The sequence below is a fragment of the Barbus barbus genome (assembly GCF_936440315.1).
Source record: "Barbus barbus genome assembly, chromosome: 43".
Taxonomy (NCBI): Eukaryota; Metazoa; Chordata; class Actinopteri; order Cypriniformes; family Cyprinidae; genus Barbus; species Barbus barbus.
Genome location: NC_136721.1, coordinates 20781198 through 20797178, shown reverse-complemented (window position 1 = coordinate 20797178; position 15981 = coordinate 20781198). Strand labels below are relative to the sequence as shown.

At 39.4% G+C, this 15981-nt stretch overlaps 1 protein-coding gene across 1 annotated transcript in view; it reads left to right on the top strand.

The window, feature by feature from the left end:
* Window positions 1–1924: 1924 nt before the first annotated feature.
* The window catches only part of LOC306862198 (putative E3 ubiquitin-protein ligase HERC1), a 70176-nt gene continuing 56119 nt past the window's right edge, over window positions 1925–15981 (top strand). The window contains exons 1-5 of the mRNA XM_079404928.1: window positions 1925–2235; window positions 9697–10663; window positions 12343–12438; window positions 12537–12722; window positions 13700–14011. Of these exons, the coding sequence (XP_079261054.1) occupies window positions 9731–10663; window positions 12343–12438; window positions 12537–12722; window positions 13700–14011 (1527 nt within the window). The 5' untranslated portion in view covers window positions 1925–2235; window positions 9697–9730. The remainder of the gene's footprint in view (window positions 2236–9696; window positions 10664–12342; window positions 12439–12536; window positions 12723–13699; window positions 14012–15981) is intronic.

Here is a 15981-nt window from a genome sequence, read left to right as displayed (position 1 = left end):
AAAACATTAAAAATCTTGCTGTTCAAAAGCTTTGGACTGGTATATATTGGATATGTGCAATATATGCACAACAAACAGCAAAACTATCATTATAACGTTCATTTATTTCTAATTTTATATATCGTTTAATAACAAGAAGAGCGTCTTACATTCATGGATTCATACAATGTAAATATAATATTTCCAAGCTGCAACTGTTATTCTTTAAATGTTACCTGAACTATTTAAAGAAGAGACGCATGAAAATATTGAAATATTTTTGGAATGTCTGGCCCTATTTGGGGTAGACAAAATGGGCTGAACTTCATAAAATAATCTGGTTCTCTGAAATATTTTTTTTTAAGCTGACATCAAGACACATTTATGATGCTTTCAGAATTGTAAGTGTTATTAAAACATTGCCCTGATTGAAAATGTCTTGAAACAGTTGAATTTTATGACATTTTATTAAGTTTACAAATAAGCATTCGGCTGAATATTAATGAGACATCTGTATAATATATATCTTGAAAGTTAAACTCTTTAAATACCCTTTCCGGCAGTCAAAATCCGAACTTGTCCCCATAAATATATACAAGAGTATCATACGCTCAGGGGCTGCAATGCAGAATATCCATCACTAGATGGCGCTGTTGCATTAAACAACGTTTTGACTGATTGTAAACGAACTAAACTGCAGTGTATTCCTCACGTAAAGTCATTTTGTGGCGTTAGAAGACTTGTAATAGAGCACAGTCGTATATGTGACTTGTTTTGACACTCCTTGGTGCTTTTTTGTTGTTGCCTCCAACATGCCTCCACCTCCAACATGACGCTCCACAGACTCCAGTCCAGTAGTTGGCGGAAATGCACCATGGGACTTCATTGTACTCTATTTTAGAATTAAGACAAGAGAAAATACTTTCATTTTGCGTAATGAAAAAAAAAAAAAAAAAAAATTTGAAATACATTCTGAGGCTCAGTATGCTTCTGTTTTATAGTTAAGCAAAATTAATATAATGGTGCTCCAAATGACAAAAACACAATAAAAGTATTAAAGTAGTGGTGTATATGGATCATGCACTATATAACAATCCTGCTCAAGAAGGGTTAATATTATTAACTAAAATTAATACCATTAAAAAAAAAATCATTACTTGAAAAAAATGTATATTTAAAAAAACTTTAACTTATTTAATTTCTGCTAGTTAACAAGGCAATGACAAAAACACAAAATTACTAAACCAAACTAAAATGAATAGAGCAACAGAAAATATGAAAATAAAATGTAATTCAAAATATTAAAGCATTTGTTCAGAAATCAGATTGTTCTGGTTGTCATTCTGCTTGACTTGATTTGTTTGGGTTTTTGTCCTTAAACAAAACAATTTATTAAAATTACGCTTTTATGTAATAATAATAAGCAAAATAGTAAAATTGGTTGTAAAAGTGTTTTGTCAGAAGAAATGGAAGTGTTTGTGACCCTTGACCACAAAACCAGTCATAGCACAGGTACATTGTATGGATGTATAAATCTCATTTTCAAAAAAACTGACCCTTATGACTGGTTTTGTGGTCCAGGGTCACATTTTATGTCACTATTTTCGACTTTTAAAAGGCCTCAGCATATGTATTTATTTATTGTATTTTTTTGTGATATTTCGGGTCGCAATGTGCAAAGCAAAAATCTCAAAGAGATGCAAAAGCGTTGACATGAATATTTAAAATAAAATGAAAACGTGAACATAAGTATATAATAATATTTTAATTATAAAATGTTACCAGATAAATAATAATTGAACGACATACTTACATATTAAATACAGTAATGGTAAAAAAATAAATAAATAAATCTCATAAACAAAAGCTAGACATAACGGGCCCATAAGATATTAACGTCATGACGACACTACGCCGTATGCGTAAAATCCACCGCTGCACGCGCATTCCCGAAAACGAACGCCGCTATCTTTCATGGCAACAGCTTGCGGAGCGGCAACCTACCTCACTATAAACACCCTCAGCGCGAGATTAACCGGCATTTCGTCCTCGCATTGCGTAACTCCTCTTTACCGGGTGCAGTTTAGTTATATTTCATTCAAAAGTGTGTATTTATGAAGGTAAATACAGGATATGGTTCATAGTAAAGCGCAGGATTCCGGTCCTTTCTTGTAGGCAGCAGGTTTAAAGAGCCTTGCAGGGGGCAGTTGATCTGGGCGTGAATGACACAAGGAAGAGAGGAGATCGGACCGTTTGGTAAGCATTATACACTGTCTTTTTTATGTTTCATTCGACATCATCCGATCTGATGAATGGTGGGCTGTCGTATCTGTCGTGGTTTAATAGTTCGTTAAACAGTTGTGTCAGCTATTTTTGTATCTATCTCTATCGCTTTGAGCTGATGCAACGATGCAAGTCTTTCCCAAGTGACAGTTCATGCATGTTGCTGTGGTAACTCATCTAATTGTGGTTACACTTTGCATAATGTGCTGCATTTTGGCGTAGATCGGGGTTTAGATGCATAGTGGGTTGTTTGACAGATCATATCTGATGCTTTCTGGTCCACCACGCTGAACAAATAGCAGTTTCTTGGGGGTGATGTGGTGTAGTGGTTGCAGATGGTATAGGTTCACACCCTTCAACCCCCATAGATGCTGGGATGCTGATGTGTGTATTGTTTTAGCCCTAACAAAGCCTCCATTGGTCTGCCAGCTTCATTAGAAGGACCATGCTGGGTAAACAGCATGTTTTCTGCTGGTTATACTGGTTAATCAGCTAGACGAGCACCAAACCATGGAAATTCAAGCTGGCCTAAGTTGGTCTTTTCAGCAGAGAACAGGTGACCTACGAACTATCACCATTGTTTCTTCAAGCAACACATTTAAAGAGACAGCTCACCCCAAAATAAAATGCCGTTATCATTTACTCACCGTATCGTTGCAAACCTGAAACAACACGCATTCGAACTTAAATATATCAAAATGTGCTGCCTCAGGGTTGATGCCAGTGAAGTCAGACACCATTGGTTCTTGCATGTCTTGCGATCATTTGTCAAATCAAACATGCTGCAATTTTTGAATATGTGTAAGCTAGGGTGCCCATACTTCCTCTTGTGTTTCCACTTGATTTCTAAACTGCCTAAATTGTCCAGGTTTTGTCTTTTTTTTTTTTGTATTGTTTTCATACTTCCTGAAAGTCATGACTGAAAATAAGTTTGACCAATAGAATGTTGGCATTATACATAATCGACCAATCGTAGCATGCGTTAAGGTGGGACCTACAGAGTACAGTCAAACCAATGCAAATTTTAGACATTTTAGGCAATTTAGAAACCCCGGCAGGACATGTCTGTGAAAAAGAGGACGTATGGTCATCCTACATAAGTGGAAATTAAATTTCAGAGCCACAATGGAAATTCTCAGTACATAAAATACAAATGTTGTCCTGTTTCCAAACAAAACAACCAGATTTGGAATATAGTTTAAAAGTCATATGGATTAGTTCTATGCTCCCTTATTTGTCGTTTTTGAACTTGACTGCTTCAGTCCTCACTGACATTCATTATATTGGCTTCTGCAAAATATTAGTTTGCATTTCATTGAAGAAAGCAAAAAAGTTATAAAGGTTTGGAATGACGTGAAGGCAAGTATAAACTTTAACATCTGGTTTCTCCAGAAGTGTACTGACAGTCACTTTGGCTAAAAGGAATGATTATTTTAGGTTTAATAAAATAGTTTCTTAATTCTGTGAGAGGAGAACTTCATCTTTGTGCATGTTGCATGACGGTATGGTGCGTTTCATAATCAGAGTCTTTTTTGTTTATTTCGAGGTCCTGCCAAGTTGATCCAGAGCTCATAGCAGGAGCCAGGCACTTCTTTAAAAGTGAAGTGACATTCAGCCAAGTATGGTGACCCATACTCGGAATTCGTGCTCTGCATTTAGCCCATCCAACGTGCACACACACAGCAGTGAACACACACACACCGTGAACACACACCCGGAGCAGTGGGCAGCCATTTATGCTGCAGCGCCCGGGGAGCAGTTGGGGGTTCGGTGCCTTGCTCAAGGGCACCTCAGTCGTGGTATTGAGGGTGGCGAGAGCGCTGGACATTCACTCCCCCCACCTACAATCCCTGCCGGCCTGAGACTCGAACCCACAACCTTTGGATTACGAGTCCGACTCTCTAACCATTAGGCCACGACTTCCCCAATATGAAAAAATGAAACCTTTAATGTTTATAAAGTGTGCAGGTGACATTTTGCACTCGTATTCAACACAAGCCTCAAAGCTCAGCTTCGTAGTTGTGCATTGAAACCTTGGTGTGCCCTATGTGTTGATGGCCTCTGTCTGAAATGTGATCAGACTGGACGGAAGTTTTAGTTGTCGCAGTTGCCCTAGATCAGTCAGGTGTTCAGACTATCATCCCCCCCAGACCATTCTGACTGGCTGAATTGAATCCACTTCAGTCTCACTTCAACAGAAGGTCAACAGAGATGGCACTTGGCAATGGAAAATCTTGGCTGGACAGCTTTATGTTTGTCTGATTGATTCAAGCTTAGTCCTTCACCTCTGTGGCTGGGAATGACCCTGTGGCTCCGTATGTGCTCTCTGTTTTCAGGTTAACATCGTTCGGGCATTCCGTCATTTGACTGTGAGCTCATTTGCATCAAGGTTTCCAAGAAATGCTTGAAATAATTTCAGGAATTATTATTAAGCAGATTGGCATTTTATTATAATCCCAATTTGTAATGATTCATTGTTGTTATGCAGCACTATTTTGAACTCTGTAAAAAGATAATATGCTTGTGTTGTAATTTTTAAGAAAGTATTTCCATAAAAAGATGTAGCAGACCTACCTAATCATGCTTTGGTCAGATGTGATTATTTACACAGACATTAACAGGATGCTAAAAGTAGTAAGGTATTGAGAGTTGGCTTACAAGAGGGTGTCAATTTTAATATTTAATTTTGATATCTTTAATGTGGATATTTTTAGCCGTCTTTTGAATTTTTTATTCAATCATACTGATGCCTGTAATTTTATCAAACTGGATTGAATGATTTAAAGTTAAGAAAACATACACAGCACATACAAACAATAAAATCTATTCCTAGTGCTTATTGATGTTTGTGCTATTGTTTTCCCACCAAAATGGCGTCACTTCCTGTAGCATAATGTTATTAAGCATAAAGGGATTTCACAAGTCATGTAATTACATGTAATTACATCTGTAATTGACATTTTAAAATGCCTTATGAATAGAAAACCATTATTTTATAGCGTTAATATATTTCACAAAATGTAATATTATATCCAACACATCTGAACTTCTTGGTGGGAATAACCCAGCTGTTATTCTGTCCTCTAGTTGAATTTGAAAAGCACACCCAACAGCTATCCGATCAACACTAGTTTAAAACTGTATGTTCTCTGATCTATTTTTATACGTGCTCTAAAATTACTATTTGGGTGCATAACTACCTCTTTCTCATTATTATTAGTAACATGTAACTGAAGATTGTCTATATTTACACCCAGTGGATTGTACTCATGCCAGTACGTCTGTTGTAAAGTGGTAAACACCTTAGAGTATAAGCTCGGCGTCTCTTTACATAGTCCCCCACATTAAGGACTTGTTATTGTCATGGTTTTTGTAGGATTAGTCAGAGTTCCCGGGGAATGTGGCACTCGGTCCCACACCACCTCCCACATAACTGTGAAGCAGCTTTGAGAAGCATCCTTTTTATTTTTATACATAGTGAAACCATAGGGGCTGTCGGGTGTAATAAATTCTGGGGTGTTAGACTCAGGGCAGATGTGGAAGTGCTGGGTCATGTTGCTCATGGACACTGACCAACGGGAGGTGGGGGTAACTTGCACGAAGTGACGAGAAGGCCACCAGGTTCACTGACGTGAGAGAAACTGAGGCAGACGTCCAAGTCGCTCAATTCCCAGGCTGATGGTGTCTGGTTCATTCGAGGTTTTAGTCCTGGATTTCCATTTTAGATCATAAACTTCTGTGCAAGTGCTGGATTCATCATGTCAGCCATTACTGATTGAACGGCTACTGACTGCCAGATGTAATCAAGAAAGTTTTCATGTTCATAGCTAATCATATTTTCCGAGACTGAAATATAATCATGAGTATGTCTCTCATCCTAACCACTGGAGTTTCCTTATCTCCTCTTTTTACACTCAATGGAAATAACCCCTCTTCAGAACATTGGAAAAGTTGTGAATGATAATATACAGTTTGATCAAAAATAAATCAGTAATATTGTGAAATGTTATTACAATTTAAAATAACTGTTTTCTATTTTAATATATTTTAATGTATTTATTTTTGTGATGACAGAGCTGAATTTTCAGCATCCATTAGTCTTCAGTGCTGGTTATATAACTAGACAGCTATGAAATCAAGTATTTCAGAGCATAGTAATACTATTACGGTGTAAAACTTGCATTACTTGTACTTATATTTAAGGGGATAGCCATAAAAAGTGAATGCTGGAATAATAAAATGTCTGTTTTCTTTGGTGCTAACAGGTTATAGTTTGTACTAATGCATGACATACTCAAACTGAGGTTTATTGAAATGTCACAGCTCTCAAAACAAGCGGAGATTTTCGTAGTTACATCTTCAGATGAAAGCTAACTGTCTCTGAGGTTGGAAAGAGACCCAGAAAGGTGAACCCTGGGTGTTGTCAGGCTGTTTTTATCTTCACATCATCTCTCATTAGGTTATTTGTAGGCTAGTTACAGCCGCTGGAGTCTGTAATCAGTTTTACACATACTAACTAGATTAGGGTGAAGTCTAAACCTTCTGATTAATGAGCCACAAAGATGTGAGACCCAGTGATTCGCTATTTATCTGTAGTGCTGCATGACTATTGTTGTGATCAGCTTAAGTAATATGTGCATAAGTCAATGTGTTGCTCATGTTTAATCAAACTGTGCCTCAGGAAAATGACCTTGATTTACTTCTACATATGTTCTCTGGTACACTTCTTACATCCTGACTGGGGAAAACAAGCGCAGGCTGTCAAGACATTTCCTTCAGAATAACCCTGGAGGAGTGTACGTCTCTTTTTGGAGGAGAGATGTTTGTAGTCTGTTTCTGACAAGGATGTAACCACGTTCTGGATTGAGAGGGACCAAATATAACAGTAATTTAAGAATGAACCATTGTAATACACATTGGTCAAAGAATAATTTGAATATTATGGGTGACATTGGAAATGCAAGATGCACCATAACAAACAAAACTGTGAAGATGCCAGATATAAGCTTTGTTCCAAAACCTGTTGAGCTGCCTATAAACTGGATAAATGTAATGCTTCCTTGTTATTTAATAACAATGAGGCATCTTAGAGGTCAGCAATTGTGGTGGCTATTGTTTAAAACAGCCTCCGGAGTTCAAAGTATGTAAAGTTTTAGAATATTTTTAATTTGTTACTATATTCATACATTTGGATTAGATTATCTATTTAAATTTGTTTATTAGATTTTTTTTAATTAAAATTAAGTTGTATTTTTAAAGAGATAGTTCACCCAAAAATGAAAATCATTAATCGCTCACCTACATGTTGTTCCAAACCCATAAAACCTTTGTTCATCTTCGGAACATGAATTATGATATTTTTGATGAAATCCGAGACCCTGCATAGACAGCAACGGAACTGCCATGTTTGAGGCCCAGAAAGGTAGTAAGGACACCTTTAAAACATTCCAAGTGACATCAGTGGTTCAACCTTAATTGTTGCACATTCACAACAGTACCATAACTCAGGCGTGGTCATTCCTCTGCTTGTAATCAAGGCACAGAGCATCCATGTTCTACATCAGAACGCTGACTCCTGCATCAGCGGCAATAAAAACGCTGTGAATGCGCATCGAAGACTGACACAGAAGAGAAGAAATTGTTATATGAAGTCATTATTTTTGTTGTTATTTATGTGCCGCTACTGCTATCTGCCATCTTGCCCAAAATCCTGTGAACTTCACCCCGATCGGGAGTTATAAATGCAAATGTGCGCTCATCTGTTTTCAATGCAGCTAACCTCACGTCGCTTTATCATCTTCCCACTCAGTAAGCTATGACAGGACCTTTACAATTACTGCAAAAAGACGGCCACTGCGACGCTGTAAAGTGATGAAACTATTGCGCCATGTGCTTTTTTAAAACCATTTTCATAGGTTTCACGTTATATTGTTATATAACATGAATATATGTAAATGCACATGCCCAGTAGCCGTAGCTGTATCCCTTCTAGCCTTAACCACAAATCAGACAGGAGAGTAGATTAACTTCGGTGGATTTAAACTTGAAAAATGTGTTCTGCGGTTGAAATAAAACACTTTCTGATGTTTATTCATTTTCATTTTGTGCTTTACGTAAATATGAAAAGAAGATCGGTCCACGGGTTTGAACTGAGGCAATACAGTGATCTGTCACAAACATAGACTGTTAAAAAAGATGGACGATGCGTCTCCGCTTCTTTCCATTATAGAAAAGTGAAGCCAAAACATTTCAGTATGGCCGCTGCCATCGTGAGTAAGTGACGTCATTTGGAGCCTGAGTCTGCGCAGTAGAGATTCGTTTGGAGTCAGAGTCTGCGCAGTAGAGTCGTGAAGTGGAGCCGCAGAATCAAACTCCCGCAGACCCAATCAACCATAACGCCATGCCACGTTTATATAGCATCAAATTACTAGCTAAAATCAAACTTGCCACAAAAAATGAACAATTGAACATATATCAGCGTGATAACAACTACCTTAAATGACCAAAATCATATTTTGGAAAATTGTATTGGAAGTGTAATTAATTTTTTTGTTATGGCTCAAGTCCCATTCATTTACATGGAGAGGGCGGGGTTTATGACCTGTACTGCAGCCAGCCACCAGGGGGCAATCAAAGAGCCCGCAGCTTCACTTTCCAGTACGAATGAGACACACCCAGTCACAACACATTAAAGAGCCGCAAAGTGGTATTTATTGTTTGAATTTCTTCAAAAATTTCACAATTTAAAAGCTGAAGGTCCTGAGACCTTGTTTAATACCAAAAGTAGCCTGCTCGGTCTTCTCTGTCGGTATGTTGTCAGGTTCCTCTTTGCTCTGCGATGTGTTTTTCAGTGCGTGAGAACGTGTGTAGTGTGAGAACGGCATTGTTTGTCGGGGATGGCAACAGTAACTAAGGAGGGCGGGTCTTTGCAAACGGTCAATTAATGACAGCGTTTTTTTTTATTTTTGGGTGAACTATCCCTTTAATTCAACAGCTTTCACAACCTTTAGGCTTAGAAGAGCACCATGAACTTATGTGATTTCCCCCCCCCCCCAGTAGCAAAGTGCGAAAAGATGTCCATTTCATAGGCAGAAAAGTCCATTGTCAGTAGCATAGTGATGCATGAAGCACCTATCACACAAGTTGTTTTCAAACCCAGTTGCTTTCTGTTGGAAACCAACATTCGGGTGAGCAGCTTGAACATGAGCAAAACCTATTTTACCCTCACACAAAACTCTCAATCCCACAGATTCCTATTGACATGGCTGGAATTTGTCCATGACATTTCGCAGAACAATGGTAAATGTAACCACACCTAAGTTAGATTGATGGTGTCCCATTCCATGTGGGGTTTGTACCGGAAACCTTCAAACTTTGCTACTGTAGGTCTTGAACAGTATTTTTAATTTTCTTTTTCTTTTTTCTCTCTTCCAGCTATGTGCCTCTTGCATGTGAATAATGTACAGTGATGGTGCCTTCTCAGACCCACGTGATGCTCAAGTGGCAGGAGCACCTGAACAGCTCCTGGGCGGCAGAGGACAGCGTTCAGACAGCCACACGGCACGGAGCAGCTGCTCTCTATGCAAAACTGGTCTACAACAAGGAGGTTGTGGGCTTGGCCCAACCAGTGCAGGACCTAATGGGTCCACGCTTGCCCGACTTCCAGTACGAATCCAGCGCTGAGGAGGAGGAGGAGGAATATCTGTCTGCACTGCTCCACAGTCAGCGATGCCTTGCCCACCGCATGCTGGCTAGGACCCCCTTTGCCCTATCCCTGCACCACAGACTGGTGATCCTCCAGAGGGTGTTCTACGCCCTCCATAGCAAGTATCACGACCGTTTCCGAGCACCGCTGCCTCCCCAACCCTCATCCTCCAGTGCAGAAGGGGGAGCTCTGGAGTCGGTGTCTGAGCCTTGGCCAACAGGCAGTTCCCGTTCAAAGTCGGGCACAGATGTTCTTATCGAAATGGGAGTCCGGACTGGGTTGAGTCTCCTTTTCGCCCTACTGAGGCAAAGTTGGCAGCGGGGGCGTCTTGAGAACCCACCGGACGTCGCTCTGTGCAATGAGGTTTTAGCCACTGCATCTTCAGTCCTGGCCGCCCTGCCTCCTCTTTCCTTGGCCAACGAGAACAAGATCCCAACAGTGGGGCTTGACTGTCTTACACAAGTTGGAGACTTCCTAAAGAAGACGGCGGTCAGCGGGTCCGGGGCAGATCGGGCGGGTCGCAGGCTGTCCCTGGAGCTCCTCCTCTCGTTAGCCTTACAAAGAGGATCCTTGCGCTTCCTTCTGGAGTGGGTGGAGGTGGCGCTGACTGCCTCCGCTTCCTCCACCATGTCTGAAACAGTCGGAGTGGGCTACGAGCTGATCCATCAAACTCTGCAACAGATGCGCCAGCACATGGTGTGTTCCTGCGCCATGCGGTTGACCTAGCAGTCATGCTAATAGCATAAGTGAAGTAATATACAGTGATACTAATGGGCTCTAATATAGAAAGCAGTGCCTCCTTCAAATGTAGAGAGGGTATAGGGTTACGACACTGAGGCTAGGCCTCATTTGTTCATCCCTCCCTCGGCACTTAAAGCAAATCGTTGTTGCTAATTGCTACTGCTAATACATTACGGTCATACAGTAGTTTACCATTATTCTGTATTCCTCTCATGGAGGGCAGTAATGATTTGAACATTTCTCCTTGCTCTAAATAAGATTGTGGCTTTCATTTGACCGGGAGCTCTTGGCCGTCTTCCCAGCTCTGAAAGTGCCTGAGCCACACCAGACCTGCCATGTGCCGTGCTCTAATTTATTAATGTCTTAATCAATGGGAAATATGTCTACTTCAAGGCTTTAGTGCTTGAAGTTCAGCAGAACTTGTTCCCTGTACTAAAGGAACTGTTTGTTTAAAGATTTTCCTACTCCTGAGTACTAAGTTAATTCATTCTCTGAAACGCTAGCAGGTTAAGTACTTTGGTGGGATGAAGCCTTCTCAATCTTCAGTCAAAACGTAATAAATAAATTTCCTTTCGTGCTAATGTCACCTGGACCACTGGATAATGGTAACCAATAAACAGATAGGGATTTAGATTGTGTTTTTAGCAAACTTTGGCGTTCAGGTCACTTTCACCTCACAAATCCTACTCTACATTTACTCTATGAATCTTTTGTTGTAATCACTTACGGAAGTGACTTGGGTTGCTGTTTCACTTTGCGTTCATATCATTTAATCGACCGTCTGAATGGGTGGTGTTAGAGAATTTAAAAACATAAATGCACGCTTTTATTTTAGAATCATATTAACCAGCCATTACCAAGATGTCTTGGAAAGAGTCCATCATCTGGAACACATTGCGTCCTATTCTAAGCATTATATTTACCCTATCCATTCCTTAATGCATGCTATTGATCTGATTGTAAACGGTTTATTTGTACATATGTTTAATTTCTTTTCCAATTTTTTCTGACCTTGTAATTCTTAAAGGAATAGTTCACCCAAAAATGAAAGTTTTGTCATCATTTATTTAACCTCATGTCGTTCCAAAATTGCATGAGTTTCTTTTTTATGTTGAAGATAAAAGAAAATATTTTGAAGAATGCTGGTCATCAAACAGTTGATGGTCCCTATACACGATGTCCCTATACCATGGAAGTCAATGGGGATCAACAGCTGTTTCGTTCTTAAATTCTTCAAAATATCTTCTCTTTGTGTTCAACATAAGAAATGTATACAGGTTTGGAACAACATGAGGGTGAGTAAATGATGACTAATTTTTAATTTTTGGGTGAACTGTTTCTTTAATCATTCATTCAACAACCAATTGATAGAAACAAGCCCCCACCCTACATATATATTTTTTTTTCTTTTTCATAATCTATTTTACTCAGCTGTACATCATAACATGGGAGAAAGGGTCTGTCTCTTCTTTCATTATATTCAAAATATTATTATTTTTTTGGCCGTGATTAGTTTCAATGAATAAACCTTGATCACATAGATGTCGCATCTAATTTTATTGGTTCTACCATACTTCAATTAGCCATAGATATTGCAGTTGCTAGTATTGAGTTTAATTTGTTTGTTGTTCCAGGCTGTTCGTGGTGAATCCGTCAATACTCAGTTGCTGAAGAAGGATGCAGATGGTCTTTGTAGCCTCTCACATGTTGCTCTTTGCCTCTTTGAAGAGGTGTGTTTGTGCAAATAAACCTACTTGTCAGGCTTTGTCTTCTATGACTCTTATTTTGATAAGCAAATCTTTAATCCGCATGTGTGTGTGTGTTGTAGATCTGTACCCTGGCCTCTAGCTGCCTGTGCTCATGCAGCACAGGGTCTTCCTCTTCCTCCGGCTCGGAGAATGATGCTGTCATGGTGTATGTGTGGGGCAGCAACAGCAGCCATCAGCTCGCCGAGGGAACGCTGGAGAAGATTTTACAGCCCAAACTGGCTCAGGGCTTCAGCGACGCACAAATGGTTTGTGTGGGTTTATGTTACTCAAGAGTATTGAAAATCCAAATAACTGGAAGCCGTTGTGAAGCTAACATTAGTTCCAACAGAAACAGCATGAGGAGGAGGAGACCGATCTCTCCAAGAAAAATTTAATGAGAGAGATCGCAACGCTCAATTTGACCGTTTTACAAAAGAGCTTTTAATTAAAAGGCCCCATTTTTCTGTCTGGTCTGTAAGCTCATTCATATTAGATGGACAAAACTGGAAAACACTGCAATTTTTCAAATTATGGAGGACTTTGGTTACACTTTCCTGTATGACAGAAAAAAAAAATGTAAATTACATTGTTAGCTGCATGAGATGCATCATATAGGACCATATATATATATATATATATATATATATATATATATATATATATATATATATATATATATATATATATATATATATATATATAAAATGAATAAATAAATACAATTTAAATATGTATATTGAAATTTGAAAATATAAAGGCATATTTTGTCTAATTTTAAAGGGCATAGGTTTGTTAATTTTTATATATTGTTTATATATATATATATATATATATATATATATTTTATGCTTTATTTAATGTAATATTTTTGTGCCTTTTTAATACAGCTTTAAGAGGCCACAAGAACTTATTTATTTAGATATTTAAACGGTATATAGTTTATAATGCAGTCAGTTTCATATTGGTCACTGACTGCAGTATAAATAATAGTAGACAATCTTATTGAACTAAATTTCTTTGTTTCCTCTCTAAATAACGGAGTATGAGTTGTGCAAAGACTAATCTGAAGTCTCTGCTATTTAATATAGTCATGTCTTTTCATTATTATTGAGAAATGCAATTTGGAAAACAGCAGCCACGTCTTAATAAACTGTGCCCTTTCACTAATACAGTTTAGACAATCTCTATCACGGTGATTCAATTGACTTGGCTCTAAACGGTACTCCTCTCTTTCCACCTGCAGATTGAGGCAGGCCAGTACTGCACGTTCTCTGTATCTGCAGATGGTGCAGTGAAGGCTTGTGGGAAGGGTAGTTATGGGCGGCTGGGACTGGGAGACTCTAATAACCAGTCAATGCCCAAGAAGCTGGTTCTGGAGCCGCCTCGTACCATGAGGAAGGTGTCGTCTTCCAAGGGATCAGACGGACACACGCTGGCTGTCACGGCAGAGGGAGAAGTGTTCAGCTGGGGAGACGGAGATTACGGCAAACTGGGCCACGGGAACAGCGCCACACAGAAATACCCCAAGATTATACAAGGCCCGCTGTTAGGAAAGGTGAGAGAGTTTGTTTTCTACATGCAGAAGTTATTATTGTTTGGATGTGACTGTGTTTGTGTGTCCGTTGGGACTGTGTGTGTGTGTGTGTGTGGGGGGGGGGTACATGTCTACGTAACAGCGTGCATGTTATGTAAACATGTACGTAACATGTACTCTGTTACGTACATGTCTACAATTGAAACCCAAACTTTTATTTTGAAGGGTTGCCGTGAATACCTTTACAATTCGGTGTGTATATGATATGAGAATAGTTTTACTCAAATGAAAAGGTCAAATGCTCATGAAGTGACTCTTAGAGCAGTTCTGGAGATGTTGTTCATGTATTTATGTCCTCATTTAGTGAGGCGGCAGACGTTAATATCACCGCAAGCGTCACGCATGCTTCTGTATGAGTAGCAAACAAATTCGTGCGTCTGCGCCGTACATTAACACAGAGACACGCAGAATTCATATTTAAATAGTCGTTTTGCGGCTTAATATTTACAAATAATAGTGGAAGTGGGCTCACTTGTGTGAGCGTGTGTGTGCGCATCGGGCGGAACTCTGCTGTGCGCATACAGAGCATGCGAATGTAATGCAACGTTAGAGACCGAAATAACATGCTTTCGTATAAATAAGACAAAAAAGGCTATTTGGTTTGTTTAATAAAAGAACAAGATATAGACCTGTTCTATTGGAAAGGTAACTTTAAATGACTTCTGGTGTGATCTGGCGCTATAGAGAAAATGATTTGATTGGGAGGGCGGGCCACCCTCCTAAGATAATGGCAGGGGAAACACTGATTTCCCTGAGCTCTTTTGACTCGGATCAGTAGATAACATTCCAGAACACCCTAACACCCATCTAGCAACACCATAGAAACACCCTTGAAACGATATATACCTTAGACATCTTCCAGAACACTCTAGCAAACACATAGCAGTGTCCTAGAAAAAAAACTGCATCATAAACTTGCCTAGCATCATGCTGAAATCACTTAGAAGACCCTAGCAACCATATAGCAGCAACACCCTGGAAACCATTTAGCAATATCCTAGCGACTGAATAGTAACATGCGAAAAACCCTAGCAACCATATAGTAACACCCTGGCAACACCATAGAAGCATCTTAACATCGCCACAGCACAATAGAAACTACACTAGCAACCACATAGCAATGCCCTAGCAACTGCATAGCACTATTCTAAAATCAATCAAGACACCCTTGAGACCACATAGCAATGCCCTAACAACCTCTGAATTTCCCAGCAACATCATAGCATGCTAAAATCAATCACATCACCTTAGCGACCACATAGCAACCACATAGGAATGCCTTAGCAACCATGGAACAACCTAGCAACTGCATTGCAACATTCTAAAAATAAATCAGATCACCCTTGCAACCATGTCAAAGACCTAGCAACCCATTAATGCCATAGCAACAACAAACATAACATGCTAAAAATCACTCAGAACAATCTAGCAACCACATAGCAATGCTGTAGCAACCACAGAACACCCTAGCAACAACATAACGTGTTAAAAATCAACCAGATTGTTGGCACCAATAGCCTCGTGGGCAGCGCGTCAAAATGTAGCGCTGTTGCACCTCAGGCATCCCAAGTTCGAGTCCCGGCTCCTGGACCTTGCTAAAAATCAGTCAAATCACCCTAGCAACTGCATAACAATGCCCTACTAACCACAGAACACCCTAACAACTGCATAGCAACATTTTAAAATCAACCAAAACACCATAATAACCACATATGAATGCCCTAGCAACCCCTAAATTCCATACCGACTACATAACATGCTAAAAAAATAAATTTACGGCCATATCACCCTAGAGACCACATAGCAGAGCCTAGTAACCACAGAACACCCTAACAAATGCATAGCAACATTCTAAAATCAACCAAAACACCCTAGCAACCACATAGCAATGTCCTAATAACCACAGAACACCTTAAAAACTGAATACAATG